This window comes from Bos indicus, chromosome 25 (genome assembly GCF_029378745.1).
Source record: "Bos indicus isolate NIAB-ARS_2022 breed Sahiwal x Tharparkar chromosome 25, NIAB-ARS_B.indTharparkar_mat_pri_1.0, whole genome shotgun sequence".
NCBI lineage: Eukaryota > Metazoa > Chordata > Mammalia > Artiodactyla > Bovidae > Bos > Bos indicus.
This window is the reverse complement of record NC_091784.1, coordinates 39,652,282-39,671,804: the sequence shown is the minus strand read 5'-3', so window position 1 is coordinate 39,671,804 and position 19,523 is coordinate 39,652,282. Positions and strand designations below refer to the sequence as shown.

General features: G+C 45.6%; 1 protein-coding gene and 1 long non-coding RNA gene across 2 annotated transcripts; one reads left to right on the top strand and one right to left on the bottom strand.

Moving 5' to 3' along the window:
- Positions 1-2,697: 2,697 nt before the first annotated feature.
- LOC109578198 (olfactory receptor 10AC1-like) lies at positions 2,698-3,675 on the bottom strand. The gene has a single exon (XM_019987191.2). The coding sequence runs from the start codon at positions 3,673-3,675 to the stop codon at positions 2,698-2,700; it is 978 nt and encodes a 325-aa protein (XP_019842750.2).
- Positions 3,676-11,234: 7,559 nt separating this feature from the next.
- LOC139179780 (uncharacterized) lies at positions 11,235-17,423 on the top strand. Its single transcript, XR_011564139.1, has 2 exons — positions 11,235-11,694; positions 16,441-17,423. It is a non-coding gene; the product is annotated as an uncharacterized lncRNA (long non-coding RNA).
- The last annotated feature ends 2,100 nt before the right edge of the window (positions 17,424-19,523 follow it).

The following is a 19,523-nucleotide window of genomic DNA, read 5'->3' as shown; positions in this document are numbered from 1 at the left end:
GGGGAGAAGAGGTGCTGCTACTCTGCACCATGGAATTCAGCCAAAGACCCACGAGTGGCTAAGACTCCGAGCTCCCAATTCAGGGGGCCCGGGTTCAATCCCTGGTCAGGGAACTAAATCCCATATGCTGCAACTAAGACCTGGTGAAGTCAAAGAAATAGATATTAAAAAAAAAAAAAGAACCCAGGGATGGAGGACCACCATTAGCAAACGCAGGCTGGCTCCCCACATGGACTCATCTTGGCTCCAAAGCAGCTGCAGCCACCCGTGCTCAGCATCTATACAGCTCCAATACCCTTGACCCCCTGTCAAGGACCCAGGCTTCCTTGGCGGTGGCCAACACTCTCATCTCATGCAGCCTGGATAACAGGCCCGCTGGTGGCCCTTGGGACTAACCCAGTCCCAGGAGATGCACTGAAAGCGATCAGCTGCAGACACCAGGCTGTTAGAATGGCCGTCCCTCCGCATCTCTGGAGTGAGGACCTCCTCACAGCTGTAGGATTTGGGGAAGAATTGTGGGAGGGGGCTTCCTGTGTGCCTCAGGTTCCTGAGCACTGGCCTCAGAGAAGCAGAAGGTAAGAATGGAGCTGGCACAGACAGATGGCCAGGGAACCCTTCCATAAGATCGTTTTGTTTTTTTTTTTTCTTTCTTTCTTTTTCAGTCTCTTCCTCATGTCCTCCTCTCTTTTTTAAATTGAAGTAAAATCAGTTTACAATCTTGTGTTTCAGGTGTATAACAGCGTGGTTCGGTTATAGGTCTATTTTTCAGATTCTTTTCCCTTATAGGTTATCACAGAATGTTGCATTGAGTTCCCCTGCTATACAGTAGGTACTTGTTGGTTACCTATCTTATGTATAGTAGGTGTGTATTTGTTAATCCCAAACTCCTAATTTATACCCCCCACTGCCCCCGCCACCACCCGCCCTCTGCTTTTCCCTTTGGTAACATTGTTTTCTGTAATCTAGAGATGATCATACTAAGTGAAGTAAGCCAGACAGAGAAAGACAAATACAGAGCTCTTCGGGGTCTCTCTCTCTTTTTTAAAAAAACATTTTATTTTAAAATTATTTTTATTTACTTATTTGGCTGCATTGGGTCTTCATTGCGGCATGTGGGATCTTTAGTTGCAGCACGTGGAATCTAGTTCCCTGACCAGGGATCGACGAACCTGGGCTCCCTGTATGGGAAGTGTGGATCCTTAGCCACTGGACCAGCAGGGAAGTCCCTGGGTCTCTTTCATAAAGGCACTAATCTGACTCATGAGATTAGTGAGGTCTCCACCTTCATGACCTCATCAACTCTAGAGATCCCCCACCTCCTAATAACAGACTAATAATGGGGAGCAGTTTTCAACATGTGAATTGCAGGGTAGGGGGGACACATTCAGTCTACAGCAGGTATGATGATGGGACTTACTGCTGAATTATACAAGGGATTTTCATAGATGGAAAAAAGCAGCACGAAGCAGTATGAGTACAAGTGTGACAATTTGAAGCTTATTTTGGTGAATGCCTTGAACCAGTCGCAGTTCATCTCACATAAAACAAACTCCACAGATCTTAAGGACGCATCTTGATGAAGTTTTGCACATACATATACCCATGGAATCACCACCCAAGTCGGCATATAGAATGTTGCCAGCATCCAGGCAATCTCCCTGTGCCCTCTGCCAACCCAAACCCTTCCCCCAGTTAACCACCACCACGACATCAAAAGCCACACATGAGCTTGTCATTGGCCTTTACTTAAATGGGAGCATCCAGTATGTGTTCTAAACCCTTCCCCCAGTTAACCACCACCACGACATCAAAAGCCACACATGAGCTTGTCATTGGCCTTTACTTAAATGGGAGCATCCAGTGTGTGTTCTTTGCGTCTTGCTCCTTACACTATTACATCTGTGTTGTTCTCATTTTTTTGTCAATAGCAGTGCCTCATTCTTTTTTGTTGTTTGTAGTATTCCACTGCATGAACATGCCACAGGCTGGGGTTTTTTTTTTTTTTAACATTTTTTAAATGTAGATTATTGTTTAAATTCTTTATTAAGTGTTTTTTTTTTTTTATATAATATTGCTTCTGATTAATGTTTTGGTTTTTTGGCCACAAGGCATGTGGGATCTTAGCTGCCCAACCAGGGATCAAACCTGCACCCCCTGCATTGGAAGGCAAAGTCTTAACCACTGAACCGCCTGGGTAGTCCTGCCACAGGCTGTTTGTATCTATTCTGTGTTCATGAACATGTGGATCATTTCTAGTTTTTGTCTACTATAAACAGTGCTGCCATAGACTTCTCCTACGTGAGTACTCACTCCTTTTCCAAAGATACCGTGTGGCTATGACTCAGAGCAGTAGTTCTCAACCAGGGATGACTTTGTCCCCAAGGCATGTTTGCCAATGTGTGACAACACTTTGGATCATCACATCTTGGGTAGGGGAGTGCTGTGTGCCACGTGGGTAGAGACAAAGGATGCCATTGAGGGCCCTATAGTGCACAGGTCTGTACCCCCCTCAGAGAGATCTATCCACTCAAAATGTCCACAGAAGCAGAAGAACTAGGCTGGAGCCTGATTTTGGGGTCCTTGTCTGCTGCCTCCAGGTTGTGTCTAGTGGGCCTTGGGGAATCATAGATGCTTCTGGAATGTGAGGTTTCCATCCAGGAGAGGGGATTTCAGAAGAGACCCCTCCTGGCATCAGCATTAGGTGACATTGGCCTGGTGGGCAGCACCTGGCGTCCTGGGGCCCACGGCCCGCCACAGCGCCCCCTGCACATCGCGGTTCCGCAGTGTGTAGATGGCCGGGTAGAGCAGGGGGGTGAGGTTGATGTAGATGAGCGAGACTAGCTTGTCCTCCTCCAGGGAGCGGCTGCGCAGGGGCCGGGCGTACATGGCCGTGGCACAGCCGTAGTGCAGCACAGCCACCGTCAGGTGGGACGCCACGGTGCCGAAGGCCTTGCGGCGGCCTGTGGCCCCGCCAACCCCGAGGATGACCGCCAGCACCCGGGTGTAGGAGAGCAGGATGAGGGCCAGCGGCAGCACCAGCAGCAGCAGGCAGGCCGCCAGCAGGGCGCGCTCCTGCAGGTCCCGGTCCCCGCAGGCCAGCACCAAGACCGCCGGGAGGTCACAGAAGACGTGGTTGACCAGGCCCCCGTGGCAGAAGGGCAGCTGGAATATGGCTGTGGTGAGGCCCAAGGCCAGGAGAGAGCCCCCCAGGCCACAGCAGGCCAGGAGGCACCAGCAGAGCCCCATGGTCATGAGCTGGGGGTAGTAGAGGGGGTGACAGATGGCCAGGTAGCGGTCCAGGGCCATGGCTGCCAGCAACAGGCACTCGGAGCCCCCCAGTGCCACAAAGAGGCCCATCTGGGCAGCGCAGGTGGAGAGGCCCACCGCCTGGCCCCCGGGCGGCAGAAGGAAGCCGGCCAGCATGGGTGGGGTCAGCACCAGTGTATAGGCCACCTCCACGGCAGACAGGGCCCCCAGGAAGAAGTACATAGGGGTGTGCAGGGCGGCATCCACCACGGCCAGGCCCACGATCAGCAGGTTCCCCGTCAGTGTGGCCAGATAGAGTGGCAGGAGGAGGGCAAAGAGCAGCGCCCGGAGCTCTGGGGGCCACCCCGAGAAGCCCAGGATCACAAACTCCCATGGGGCGCTCCAGTTGGACTCAGGCCAGTGGCTCATCATCAGAACCTGGGCAAGAAGCAGTGGGGCCTTCTCTTCTTGGCTTGTCTCACTGCCTTCCCTGGCCCGTCCATTGCTTCCCCTTCCTGCACCCACCCTAGGGATGCAGCGCTTTCTCCCCAACCCAGTGTTTCCCACCTCATTTCCTGCAGCCCAACGTCCTCCAGGAAGTCAAGACACTTGGAGCCACGATCCACCCTCCCTTCTGGCCTCCTGCGCCCCACTGCATTTCCATGCACCCAGGGGTCTCCTTCACACCTGCCTACTGCCCTCTGGTTCTATCCAGACTTCTAAACCCCACACCATCTGTAACCCGGGGCCAGCCTCCCGGGTTCCAGCCTATGGTGATGACAACTCATATGGTGGGGCTGAACCCTGGACCAGAAGACTGAAGCGGCCCCCGTTTCCACCGGCTGACCCTGAGCAGCATTAACGTCTCCGGTTCTCAGAGGCCCCACCTTCCTCCCTTACACGAAGTCACAGCTCCTAGATCCCTGCTGTAAGACTCATGTCCTCCTCTCTGACCTGCCACAGCCTCTGTGTTCTGTTGTCTTTATTTTCCATTCCTTTCTCTTGGCAGGACTCAGGACAAACACCTGGTAGCCCCAGGCCTGTTGTTTCCCTCTGATGCAGTTACAGGGAATAAAACAGGCAGGGAAGATGGCCCATCCCCTCTGCACTGTGGTGAGCCTTCCTGAGCGACAGCATCCTGTCCTCTGACTTGAGTGAGTCCCCGATCTCTCTCACGACCCACTCCCTTCTCTTAGCGTCAGGCCCTAGGCATTCCACCAGCACTTCCAACCCAACCAGTCCTGAACTCACTGCATTACTTCAGACCCAAACTCCCTCTCCTTCTGTGGATGGAGCTGGTCCAGCACTGAAACTGGAAACCAGGAAGGCATGGCCGGTGAATTCCCTCTCCTGCTCCTTCAAGTACAACAGGGCATCGTGCCCTGCTGAGCACTACTGACAGCCTCCAGAATCTTTTCTCCCTGGACACCTGTTTTCTCTCCCTTGAATGATCCCAATGGAGCCTGCCTGGCCCTCCTGCTCCTGGCTGCGTCTTTCTAACCACTTTTTTGTACCACCAATGGGAATGACCCTTCGAAAGGATGGATACCAACTCTCCCTTCTTACCTTCAGGTTTAAGTCCACAAAGTCCTCAGCAGTGTGCCATCCAGCTTCACGTCTTGCTCATTCAGGATGCCCTGGAGTCCTGGCATCATCTTCCTAAAAAAGATGGGAGGTTCCATTCTTCCTTCAAGGAGGAACTCACAAGTCACGTCCCATGTGGGTGAAGACTCCTGGCCCCCAGGCAGGCTTGGTGTCATCCTCTCATTCCACGGCTGTTATGGCAACACCACTCAATTCAGCCTCCTGGAACCAAAGATTCGAGTTGTCCTTGTTGCTGGGCCGAACAATTGTTAAGTGATGGAGTTAGTTACTCAAGACTCATTTCTCCCACACATTTGCTTCCGTGTCCCTACCACATCCCTAACCTGGGTTTCTGACAGAGAGTCAGAGTCTCCACCCTTTTCACAACACCCATTTGCCCCAACTTCTGTGGCCTCCTCTCTGCAAACGCTCCTGGCCATTTGAAATCCACGTTGTGGTTCATCTCAGGTGGGGTCCATGCAGTCAATCATCTTCAAGGTCAATGTTGTCATTGTTGTTCAGTTGCTAAGTCGTGTCCAACTCTTTGTGACCCTGTGGACTGCAGCACGCCAGGATTCCCTGTCCTACACTGTCTCCTGGAGTTTGTTCAGTTTCACGTCTGTTGATGAATTTGGTCCACTGATGAGTTGGTGATGCTATCTGACCATCTTATCCTCTGCCACCCTCTTGTCCTTTTGCCTTCAATCTTTCCCAGCATCAGGATCTTTCCCAATGAGTCATCTCTTCATCAGGGCAATGCCCCCCATGCCCCCCCAAAACCTACTAGAATCATTGTTCATCTCCCCACCCCGGTACCAAAGGTCAAGTCAGAAAAACAACGATTAATGCATAAAACAAACAATAATGCATAAAACAAACAATAATGCATATATGTGAGATCTAGAAAATTGGTACAGATGAACCTGTTTGCAAGAAATAGAGACACAGATGTAGAGAACAAATGTATGGATGCTAAGACGGTAAGGGAGGTGGGTTGACTTGAGAGATTTGGATTGACATATATACACTAATATGTATAAAACAAAAAACTAATGAGAACCTACTGTATAGCACAGGGAATTCTACTCAGTGCTCTGTGGTGATCTAAATGAGAAGGAAATCCAAAAAAGTATGGATATATGTATAACTGGTTCATTTTGCTGTACAGCAGAAACTAACACAACATGTTAAAGCAACTATAACTCATTTTTTTTACAAAAAGGGTCAGTTCTGCCATCCGAAATAGCTCAGCTGGAATTCCATCACCTCCATTAGCTTTGTTCGTAGTGATGCTTCCTAAGGCCCCCTTGACTTCACCTTCCAGGATGTCTGGCTCTAGGTGAGTGAACACACCATTGCGGTTATCTGGGTCATGCAGATCTTTTTTTGTACAGTTCTTCTGTGTATTCTTGCCAACTCTTCTTATATCTTCTGCTTCTGTTAGGTCCATACCATTTCTGTCCTTTATTGTGCCCATCTTTGCATGAAATGTTCCCTTGGTATCTCTAATTTTCTTGAAGAGGTCTCTAGTCTTCCCACTCTTGTTTTCCTCTATTTCTTTGCATTGATCACTGAAAAAGGCTTTCTTATTTCTCCTTGATATTCTTTGGAACTCTGCATTCAAATGGGTATATCTTTCCTTTTCTCCTTTGCCTTTCACTTCTCTTCTTTTCTCAGCTATTTGTAAGGCCTCCTCATTTTGCCTTTTTTGTATTTCTTTTTCCTGGGGATGGTCTTGATCCATGCCTCCTGTATAATGTCATGAATCTCCAGGCACTCTGTCTATCAGATCTAATCCCTTGAATCTATTTGTCACTTTCACTGTATAATCATAAGGGATTTGATTTAGGTCATACCTGAATGGTCTAGTGGTTTTCCCTACTTTCTTCAATTTGTCTGAATCTGGCAATAAGGAGTTCATGATCTGAGCCACAGTCAGCTCCTGGTCTTGTTTTTGCTGACTTTATAGAGTCTTTCCATCTTCAGCTGTGAAGAATATAATCAATCTGATTTAGGTATTAACCGTCTGGTGATGTCCATGTGTAGAGTCTCCTCTTGTGTTGTTGAAAGAGGGTGTTTGCTATGACCAGTGCATCCTCTGGGCAAAACTCTCGAGGAAACAATGAGAACGATGAGACACTTTATTTTTGGGGGCTCCAAAATCACTGCAGATGGTGACTGCAGCCATGAAATTAAAAGACGCTTGCTCCTTGGAAGAAAAGCTATGACCAATCTAGACAGCATATTAAAAAGCAAAGGTCCATCTAGTCAAAGCTATGGTTTTTCCAGTAGTCAAGTATGGATATGAAAGTTGGACTATAAAGGAAGCTGAGCGCCGAAGAATTGATGCTTTTGAACTGTGGTGTTGGAGAAGACTCTTGAGAGTCCCTTGGACTGCAAGGAGATCCAACCAGTCCATCCTAAAGGAAATCAGTCCTGAATTTTCATTGGAAGGACAGATGCTGAAGCTGAAATCCAATACTTTGGCCATCTGATGCAAGGACTAACTCATTTGAAAAGACCCTGATGCTTAGAAAGATTGAAAGCAGGAGGAGAAGGGGACGACAGAGGATGAGATGGTTGGATGGCATCACCGACTCAATGGACATGGGTTTGAGTAAGCTCTGAGAGTTGGTTATGGGCAGGGAAGCCTGGTATGCTGCAGTCCATGGGGTTGCAAAGAGTCGGACACGACTGAATGACTGAACTGAACTCAATTGTCCTGCCATCTCAACAAGAGACACACTCTTCCTCCCCTCTTCTCTCTCCATACACTCCCAATTCTTAAAATGTCACCTCTTTGAAGGCCAATTCAAGCTCACCTTCCCCAAGGAGCCCTACCTGGCTGGGTCCAATCACTGCTCCAAGGCAATTAAGTACATTAACAGCACAGCAGACATCCGTTGACACATATCAAACCACCCAGTCAGGCTGATCCTGATGTGGACACTCCAGCATCCCTGAGCTGTCTCTTCATATCTAACCAGTGTTTCCTCTCCTCCTGCCTGAGGTCACTTTATAGAATCCAGACCAACAGCCAGCACGCTGTGAACCATGAAATCCATGACCATCCACTAAGCTGGTCACAACACGTCCTTGTCTGTTTCCTCACCCCTAACATAACAGAGTTGGACCAGATGGTCTTGAAAGTTCCTTCCTGTTCTGATACTATATGGTTCTATCAAAAGATGAGTTTGTGCTTATGCTTTTACTCCCAAGCAGAGCCATTTTTTGAAAGATATTTTGATGTTTTAGGAATCCATAAAGAAGTTATAAGAGGTCAGTCTAATTTAGGATCAGTAAAGGAAACATAATGATGTCCCTTTATGGATCTTAGAGGGGCCTGAGGCCAGTGTACTCATCAATATAGCTTTACTTAGCTACACCCGTGTGTTTGTGTGTCCATTTGCACACTTGTGTGCCATGCCTTTTTGGACGTGTTCTGCCTCATCATTCAATTTTGGGGGGCGGTGCTCAGATAACAGGGGTGTAGGGGGGGAGAGGAGGGAGATCTGCCTTCTAGTCCTCTCTGTGATGCTGCCCAGGTCACGTCTTTTCTCTGTGGCCCGAGTACCCCCAGGTATCAGGGTCTAGTTCCTTTGTCCTCCTGAAGCCAGGATGGTGTGAGGACACACACCAGGCTTCTCGTCTCGCCGGTGGAGAGAGCCCAGAGACAGTTTTGAGCCTCTGGGAGCCCCAGCAGCCTTCCCCAACCCCAGAGAATGGTTTTCATGATGGATGGCAAGTGTCTGGCACAGCAGCCTCTGCCATAGCAGGTGGCATTGGAAAAAATACCAGAACATCAAGACAAGCTTCGTCCTGTCATTTGCTTCCTGCTGCCTGCGTATCTGGCACGTTCAGCCCTGCTGAAGCGCTCTGGACGGGGAGTTACCTGGAGAGGTGGGGTAAGCCGTGGAGAGAGGAGAGGCCGCGAGTGGACTGGGGCGGCAGCGCGTGCCGTGGGTCGGTCAGCATTGCCTCTGCCGTCTGCTCTGGTTCTGATTCTGAGGCGGGAAATGCTGGCAAGCTGGGGCCCAGGCCTCTCTTCCCCACCCCCTGGCCCCAGCTCTTCCTCCACCATCTCCTGGGAAGTTGTCCAGAGACCCTGACCCTACCTGACTCTTCACTGGCATTGCCCCCTCCCCCCTACACCATTCCCTGCAAACACAGATGGGCGTGAGGGACAGCATTGAAGTCACCACTGCGGGGGCAATGTTACTGCTATTTGTTGAGTCCTCATGAGGGGCAGGCTGTATCCTCGGTGCTCAGTGTGCACCGTTTAATATTCATGAGACCACCATGGAGCCATAATCATCATCATTACTGCTTATATACAAGGGAGGAGGCCGAGACTCACAGACACTGAGCTGCTGAAGGGGGTCACACAGTGTCCTCTGGAATCAGGATCTGTCCCTCGGGGCTGGCTGGTTGCAGTCTGTGCTCTTCAATGGGGGCACCTACTCTTCTCTGGGGCTCTCACCTGTCCCCCATCCCGCCCAACGAGGGGAAATAGAAAGGCACGGAAGGAGGAAGAAAACAGCAGACCCAGAGGCTAAGAGGCAGCCGCAGAGTGAGACGCAAGACCAGAAATGGGCAGGGCTGCACCTGCCGAGGGGCCACAGACGGGTGAGCGGTGAAAATGTGTCGCTCGGCCATGTCCCCAGCTCAGGGTGTTCACCAGGCTCCGGGCTTACAGAGAGAGAGGGAGCAGAGAGAAAGAGAAGGGGAGAGTCAGAGAGAGACAGAAAGGAGAGAAAAAGAAGGAGTGATGGGAGGAGAAACACAGAGAGAGACAGAGGAAGGGAGAGATGCTAAGAGAGATGGAGCAGAGAAAAAGAGAGGGAGAGGTGGAGAAACAGAGACAAAGAGGAAAGAATGGGAAGAGACAGAGAGAGGGGAGAAAGAGAGATGCAGAGACAGACACAGAGGGAGGCAGAGCCAGAGACAGGGAGAGACAGAGAACCTCCTACATCCCCAGCTTTCTGGACCTCAGATTCACCTCCTCACCACCCCATCAGGGTTTTCTCTCCACTGCAAGCATGGATTTCAGGTGGTGAATTCTAGCACGAGCTTGGCACTCGGTCCCCGCCACCTGCACCCGTGAGGTGCCCTCTTCCCTGGCATCCCAGGAGAAGAGACCAGAATGTGGAGACTGATCTAGAGGGTAAGCCCAGACCCCAAATTCCAGCTGCATTCCATCCTTAGCTCCTTGGCTGGCTGGGTGTATGGCCCACCCTCTGATCCTTAGCCATGATCTTAGCCATGACTCCTGACAGAGGGAGCGATCTAGTTGGGATCGTGCAGAAAGTGGCTCAAATTCTGGGTGGAAGAAGCACAACTTCCAACCATCACAACGTGGACCCAGCACAACTTTCTGGCCTCCTCTCCACCATCCTTTGTCCCTGCCCCTTATTCACAAGCTCCCCCCCAGCCACCTTCACGTGCCCCGGCCACTCCGACCTCCCTGACCTCATGCATCCTTCTCCGTGTCAGAATATCCTTTCCCCACCTGGAAATCTACTCATTCAAGGCCAGGATCAAACAGCAGCTCCTCTGCAAATAAAAATGATGGGGTAGCAGCAGAGACCGTAGAGGAGTTTTGTAGGAAGTGAGGCGCCTACAGCCTCCACCTCCTCATTTTCCCTCTTCGCTCGTCATCATCCAACTTCTGTTCCCAGGGACTCTCAACAAGAAAAGGGACGCTTAATAGATCTCCTAGGGCCCACTTAAGGATCTGGCTGGATCCAAAGCCCCAGGGCCTCATTAGTGATCTTCTCTGCCTGCTGGGGCACCTAAGGAGCCTGATGGTCTCAGAAGGCTGGAGAGGGAATTGGGACCTGGGACTGGGGTAGTCCTGAGAGAGGCTGAAACTGTTGGGCCAAGGGGACAGGAAGCCACCACCCTGATGCGATCAAGAGACTGTCTGCTGCAAGAGCTGGGGGTAGACTTGAACCCGGGGGGATGAACAGCCCAAAGCAGCTTGGCAGACGGCTCCCTGGAGAGAAGAGAGGGAGGTTCCTGCTCCCTCCATGTTTCTCCAAAGTTTGAACCAAGGGGCGGCCAGGAGACTGAAGATCTCAGGATGGGCTGACTGGTGTAACTGGTGGGGGTAGACATTTTCATCCTTATCCACATCCTCAGCATCACCACCACCATCCCATGTTCAGCAACAGAAGCTCTGGACAGCAAAATCCAGCTACACAGACTTCTTGTGTTCTTCTGCCCACTTACACAGAAAATCATAGCATTGCAGAATACATGGTCTTCTATCCTGCTGTTCCCAATTAACACTGAGTTACATACACTTCCCATGTTGCTACCTATTTTTGTAACTAAGGGTTAATTTTATTTCTTTTTAAAAATACAAAATACTTGGCTCAAATGTCAAAGGGTATACAATGTTGGGAAGCGTAGTGCAAAATAGCCGTAAAAGGAGAAAGTCCTTGGGAAAATGGCGAAGGGCCAGAAGTACGTGGCTTTGCACTACGGACAGAAAGACATCTCCTGCCTTTGGTTATGCTCAGCGCCAAGAGTTAATAATAAATAGGGATGTTACTTGTGAGAGCGGGTTGTGGGAGAAGCCCATGAGTCACTTAGAGCGCACTGTCCTTGAAATGTTTCTACTGATTATGTGTTAACTCCGTATGCGCTCTGCTGGCCGCATACTTTGGGCTCTTTGTTCCTGCTTCTATAAAAAAGCTTGACTGCAGAAATCAACTTGTCAGTCCTTGCAAGAGACTGTCCAAGTGTCCTTCATTCAGGTTCGTCGCTTCCAAGTCCCGGGGAGAGAAACCCCAACAAGGGGCGCCCGAACAGGGACTTGAGAGAAAGGTTGAACAAAGCGACCAGCCCCTGCAGAAAGAGGTAAGCAGGATGGGACAACATAGCAGTAAAATTCCTTTCATTTCTATAATGAATCATTTTTTGAAACAAAACGGTGTTAATGTTTCAAGAGATCAGTTGAATGACTGCTATCATATACTAGTGGAACATAAACCATGGTTCCCGGAGGAGGGGACACTTGATCTTCATGTATGGAAAAGGGTTAAAAATAATATTTTGTGAGCATATCGGCAAGGGTTACATGGTCACTCATACAGGCTATCATAGAACAAATTGAAGGGCATAACGTTGATTTGAAGTAAAAACTATTCGATCTTTACATGAATATGAGCTTAAGGAAGAAGATATGCAAGGTGCTTTGAAATATAAGAATGTTATGCTCAATCAGACACAATCCTTAGAAAAACAACTTAGAGACATATATATACAGGATATGTCAAAACTGAAGCCACTTGGAACGGAGGTCATTTCATTCAACGGACAGCCCAAATCTAAGGTTTTTCCTTCTGCTCCGCCTGTAACAGCAATTGCTAACTTTGCTCATAATAATCATTTCACTCCTCCTCGGGAGATGCCTGCTTGAACTTTCGCTTTCCCAATGTAATTTAATCAACCTGCCCAAGACCAAAATACTTGGGCTAATCTAGATTTTGGCATGTTGTCTAGCTTTAAGAAAGCATGTACTCTGTATGGACCTACTTCTCCTTACTGTATAGAATTTCTCAGAGGATGGGCTGACTGTTGGATGCCATATGATTTTTTTCAAGTAGCAAAGATGGTTTTAAATCCTCACCAATTACTGCAATGGCCAATGTGGGTTAATGATGAGGCCTGACAGCTGATGATTGACAAGCAATCTCATGGTAACCCTGCCAATTTAACCTATGATATACTCACTGGAACAAGAGCCATGGCGGATATGATTGCGTAACTAGCTAATATTACCCCTTAGATGTTACATTTCATTAAAGAAACTGCCTGCAGGGCATAAGCAAAGGTTGATAGCACTAACTCTGATGGTTCATTTGTTAAGATTATTCAAGGACATGAAGAGGAATATTCTCAATTTATAGGAAAATTAAAGGATGCAATTGAGAAATCTATTAAGGATGTGACTTTACAAAATATTATTTTAAAACAACTTGCTTTTGAAAATGCTAATGAGGAATGTCGATCTGTGCTCAGACCTATTCGAGAGACTGGCTCTCTTATGGAATATTTGAAAGCATGTAGGGACATCAGGTCTATGTCCCATACAGCAAAATTGGCAGCATTGGAAACCTTTAATGTACAAAAGGCTGCTAATACCAAATGTTTTAACTGTGGGAAGCCCAGCCATACGAAAAAACAATGTCGCCTGCCAACACAGGCCGGAAAAAATAATACTACTTCTAATAGGAAGAGACCCCCAGGAGTATGTCCAAGATGTAAAAGGGGGTTTCATTGGCTGAATGAATGTCATTATAAATTTGATAAGGATAGAAACACTTTGAACCCCGGTGCACAGCAAAAACAACAGGGAAACTGATAAAGGGGCCATCCTCTAGCCCCACTACAAAAGGAGGACCTAGCGTTATGATGCTACAAGCAGCTACATCTAAGAGTGCTCGCATTGATACACCTAGTTCTTATGATATGGAACTAATAGAATTATACAACCTCCACGAAATTCCCACTGGATATTATGGCCCGATTCCACCCGGGACAGTGGGACTGATTTTGGGACGTAGTAGCTGCACAATGAGAGGTTTAATGGTTTTGACCAGTGTTGTGGACGAAGATTATGAAGGGGAAATACATGTTATGGTAAATGTTGTGAAAACAGGAAATGCATACTTACAAAAAGGGGAACGTTTTGCACAATTATTACTTTTGCCATATGTTAAACCAATGAAGGCATCTGATAAAATTCGGCAGGGAGGCTTTGGCAGTACCAATCTTACTGCTGCACTATCCACCTTATTAAAGGAACATCAGAAACCCATGCTTACTTTACGCATACAGGGAAAGAATTTCACAGGCATGTTAGATACTGGAGCTGACATTTCAATCATTAGAGCTGCAGAGTGGCCCCTCAATTGGGGTAAGGTTATGGCTCCTTCTAGACTATTAGGAATGGATAAAACTGATGCCACACAAACTTTCGTCAGTGCATCCTATTTACAAGTGTATGGCCCTGATCAAATTGTAGCTTATCTTAAACCATATATTACTAATATCCCAATCAATTTATGGGGACAGGATTTTCTTGAACAAACAAAAGCCACAGTTTCTTTAAATGAACCTTTTTAATGGGGGCCATTGAGTTAATAACGCTGCGCCTCAATTGGGAATCTGATACTCCAGTATGGACACCTCAATGGCCCCTAACTAAAGAAAAACTGGCAGCTCTTATGCAATTAGTTAATGAACAATTACAAAAGGCTCATATAGAACCTTCATTTTCCCCATGGAATTCCCCTATTTTTGTAATAAAAAAGAAATCAGGAAAATGACGAATGTTAATAGATTTAAGAAATGTTAATAGTACCATGTCACCTATGGGACCCTTACAACCCGGATTGCCCTCCCCTTCTATGGTACCAAAAGGATGGTCTGTAGTTATTATTGACTTACAAGACTGCTTTTTTACTATACCTTTTCACCCTAAAGATAGAAAACATTTTGCCTTTTCAGTTCCTTCTATAAATCACATCCTCCTGTTAAAAGATTCCAATGGAAGGTGCTACCTCAGGAAATGATGAACTCCCCTACCATTTGCCAATATCTCATATCTGTTTTATTACAACCCATTAGAGACAAATATCCTACTGCGTTTATAATTCATCATATGGATGATATACTTCTTTCTATGGAATCTGAATTCTGTTTGCAACAGTTATATAATGAAGTTACTACTACTTTTCAAAATCATGGCCTGCTTGTAGCACCAGATAAAATTCACTGGAAAGCACCCTTTAATTATTTAGGACATGTTATGGAAGAATCTAAAATCCAACCTCAAAAAACTCAAATTTCTGTTCAATCTCTACGCACGCTGAATGATTTTCAAAAATTGCTAGGAGATATTAATTGGCTACGGCCATCTGTTGGCATCCCCACCTATGCCTTACAAAATCTATTTAAAATTTTAGAGGGATCCCCTGACCCTAATAGCCCTAGGCAGCTAACAAAAGAGGCCAAAGAAGAGCTGGCCTTAATGGAGAAATGCATTCAACAATCTTTTTCAACTCGGCTAGATTATGATCAACCAGTTTCTTCATATATATTCCCTACTGGACATTTGCCCACTGCAATTATAGCTCAGCATAGCCCAATAGAATGGGTATATTTACACACTTAACAGTCTAAAAAAATTGTATCCTATATTGAGAAAATAGGGCACTTAATTGTGTCAGGAAGAAGCCGTGTACAAACTTTGACTGGATTTGATCCATATGCAATACACGTTCCCTTGACAAAAAAGGAATTGCAAAATGCCTTACAGTATAACCTGACCATGCAAATGTCATTAAGTGATTTTCAGAATGTTATCTCATTTCATCTGCTGAAAGGAAAATCGTGGGACTTTCTACAATGTACTAAATTCATTGTAACTAATATCATTGCATCCCAGCCTATTTCCAATGCACCCACCTATTTCATTGATGGCAACAAGAAAGGCATAGCAGGGATTGTCGGCCCTGATATCAAAGAGAAATTGCCCACTACCTATTCTTCAGTACAAAGAGCTGAATTATATGCTTTATATGCTCTTTTGTCACTTCAACCATTATCCTTCAATGTAGATACTGATTCTAAATACCTTGCTTCCCTTTTTCCTGATTTTGTTACCACCTTTTCATACAACCTAGATGAAGAATTATATACTCTCTTTTCACAGACTCAAGCTTTAATTCGCTAACGTACGGAACCTTTCCTTATTGCACATATATGTGCTCATTCAGGTTTACCTGGCCCTCTGGTCGCAAGGAATGATGCTGTTGACAGGCTCATAGCTCCCATTTTTACATCTACCAGTGACGAACATGCTAATCTTCATACCAATGCTAACAGATTGCACTCTAAATACCATATTCCTCTCACGGAAGCGTGGCATATTATTAAAACCTGTGATGTCTGCGCCCCTCTGCACGTGCGTACTACGATTTCAGGAGTTAATCCCCGAGGGCAACAGCCTAACTCCCTTTGGCAATGTGATTTCACTCACTGTTCCTTAGGAAAGTTTTCTTTGCTTTTTGTCTCAGTTGATATGTTTTCAGGCTTTATCTGGGCAGTACCTGTCTCTTCAGAATCCAGCAAACACGCCATTTCTGCACTCTTACTCACCTTCCCCGTTATGGGGATTCCTTCTGTCTTGAAAACAGACAATGGACTTGCATTCACCTCGCATTTGTTTCATTCATTTTTATCAGAATGGAACATAACACACATTACAGGAATACCCTATAATCCTCAGGGTCAAGCCATTATTGAAAGAGCCCACCGCACCTAAAACTCATTTATTAAAACAGAAAGGGGGAATATGGAAGAGGAGATACACTTCTTATCCCATGAACCCTCAATTACTATCATCTTTAACTCTTTATTCCCTGAATTTTTTAAACTTAACAAAAAATAATTCTGACACTCGTGCAGATAGACATTTTGCAGAAGACAAAAACAGCAAATTAAAAATCAATACACCAATATGGTATAAGCAATTTAATCAGTGGCTGCCAGGAATCTTACGACTTCTAGGCAAGGGTTATGGTCTTGTCATTGCAGATGGAGAGGAAATCTGGGTTCCCCTTCACCACGTCCGCTACTGAGAAGGACCCCAAGACCGGACTCCCTCAGGAAGTAACGAAGTTGACGCAAAGGGTCTTGTCAATGACCCTGGAGGAGCCAATGAGGAAACGCCATCGTCTGAATCCTTACCCGACATGGGCTCAAGTGAAAACATGACTCGTCAGGCTGAGCAGACACTGAAGAGTACTGGAACTCCTATGACTCCAGATAAGCTGTTTCTGGCAATGTAAACTGTTCTGAAGAGCAGGAGGAACATCATAATTGCTCCTGGTTTAATAGATCAAGCATTGGAGGCTTTCATAAATCTAAGACAAGTTTCTGGACTGATAAGGACATATTGCTGAATTGGTATAAAGGGGGCTTATCACCCCCACGACCCAGGATTGTCGTCCCCATTGTGGGGCCAGAGCAATGGCACACTTGGAAAACTCCAGCAGCCTTAGAGCACTTCGCTAGTGTTTATGAGACTATGGGTGTGTTTTGTCCTTCTAATTATACCTTCCTATATAATAGTACTGGCTATATTCAATCATGTGTTCACCTTCCGTACTTGTTTATTGTAGGGCATTTTGATATTGACTTATCAGCCAAGATTGTCAATTGTACTGCATGTGCATTGTATACCTGCCTTAATCACATCATTTCATATCACAATGCTAGCATTGCGCTAGTTAAACAAAGATCTGAGTTATGGCTTCCCGTAAACTTAATTGAGCCTTGGACTGATTCTGTATTTCCTTCTGTATTGTTGAAAACTAGGCTTAGGTGATCTAAGCGCATCATTGGGTGGATTATTGCAGGCATCGTAAGCCTTATCTCCATTGTGACTGTAGGAACTTTGTCTGGTACGGCTTTACATAATTCTATACAAAATCGTGATTTTATTATTGCTTGGCACAAAGACTCTCATGATCTGTGGACTCGACAAGCTCAAATAGATCAGCAATTACAAACACGAATTAATGAGTTACAAACTGTGGTTATCTACTTAGGAGATCAAATGCAGCAACTGACTTTCCGAACATGTATACGCTATCACTGGAATTTTACTTCTTTTTGTCTGACTAACATGCCCTATAATAGCACTGAATATCCTTGGAATAAGGTTAAGGCGCATTTGCAGGATCTCGCAAGTAACTCAAGTTTAGACATCAATTTGTTGAAACAACAAGTTGCTAATTTTCAAGTTAGGGTACCTAGAGAATTGTATAGCACTCAATTCTACAATACTTTAACCAAAACCCTATCGTCTCTAGACCCTAGAGCTTGGCTTTCAGGAAGCAATATTTTCATATATGTATTATCACCCTGCTCTTTTTGTCCTTGATTATAGGATACAGAAGTCTCTAATCAAGACTCCGTGCCTCCCACAATGGAATCCAACTAGCCGCCTCAGTGCTTAATTTAAAAACAAAAGGAGGATATGTTGGGAAGCGTAGTGCAAAATAGCCGTAAAAGGAGAAAGTCCTTGGGAAAATGGTGAAGGGCCAGAAGTACGCGGCTTTGCACTACGGACAGAAAGACATCTCCTGCCTTTGGTTATGCTCGGCGCCAAGAGTTAATAATAATTAGGGATGTTACTTGTGAGAGCGGGTTGTGGGAGAAGCCCATGAGTCATTTAGAGCGCACTGTCCTTGAAATGGTTCTACTGATTATGTGTTAACTCCGTATGCGCTCTGCTGGCCGCATACTTTGAGCTCTTTGTTCCTGCTTCTATAAAAAATCTTGACTGCAGAAATCAACTTGTCAGTCCTTGCAAGAGACTGTCCAAGTGTCCTTCATTCAGGTTCGTTGCTTCCAAGTCCCAGGGAGAAAAACCCCAACATACAAGAATACAGTCTGCCCCCTGCAAGAACCCTGACTCCAAACTCACCCAATGGCAATGGATTTTTATCAGATTCCTATTTCTCCTCATAGAGATCTAGGTACATACACATACATGTGTGTTATTTACTCTTTAAGATTTTTCTGACCATTTAAAAAATCTCTATTAAATGTATTACATTACTGCTTCTGTTTTATGTTTTGGTTTTTGGCCACGAGGCATGGGGGATCTTAGCTCCCAGATCAGGGACTGAACTTGCATTGGAAGGCAAAATCTTTAACCACTGGCCCACTAGGGGAAGTCCCTGATTTACTCTTTCTGATTGACAAAACACGAGCGCTGTCCCCAAACTATTATGTATATGTCGTCTTTTGTTTAGCAATATATCTTGGAAATCATCCTGTATTGGTAAAATTTTAGTTTATTAAATAAACACTGTTGCTATTGCACAGCAACAAAGACCAAGAACAGCCAAAAATAAATAAAATTTTAAAAAAATTTCTTGCCTACATTTTCTTATTAAACATTTACAGTTTGGTTTAAAAGAAACAGTTAAATGTTTAATCCATATGCAATTGATTCTTAAATTCAGCACTACAAATACAACTTTATTCTATTTTTACCAGATGTTGGCCATCATTTAAAATGTACATTATAACCCATACATAACAGACCTACAGAAAAGGCACAAAATAATGGTAGAGTTGAATGAATGCTCACAAAGTGATAAAATGGAATATTGCCAGAATTCCAGAAATCCTTCTTACCCAAGGAAGACAGTAGTCCAGTTTTTAGCACCTGATATTAGTTTTGCTTGTCTCTGAACTCTACAGTACATATTCTTTTGTGTCTGACATTAAAAAAAAACTTAAAAAAAGACACTTGGTTAGCTATCAGCATGCTGTTTACTCATATACAACAGAGATCACAACCATGGATTGACTTCTAAGTAACTAAAAACAAAACCCACCAAGATTTAAATTAAAGAAAGAGGGAAAGGAAAGAACAAATGCTGCAGACAGTCTTGGAATGGACACTTTTTTTTTTTCAGACACACCAATTTGCTGTAATCTAGCAAGGAGGTCAGAAAAATCTGTCATTCATTAGGTGGATTAATGAGTGGTATCAGAGAAAACAATTTCAGTGGTTTGTAGATTCACTAGAAAACCTTGAGAGTTTAGCTATGGAAAATAAGTACAAGCCATCTTTCTGTAATGCCTTATCTGCAATCAAA

What these genes read in the sequence shown, in the direction of transcription:
- LOC109578198 (XM_019987191.2), bottom strand. Translation starts at nt 3,675, where the DNA reads ATGAGCCACTGGCCTGAGTCCAACTGGAGCGCCCCATGGGAGTTTGTG.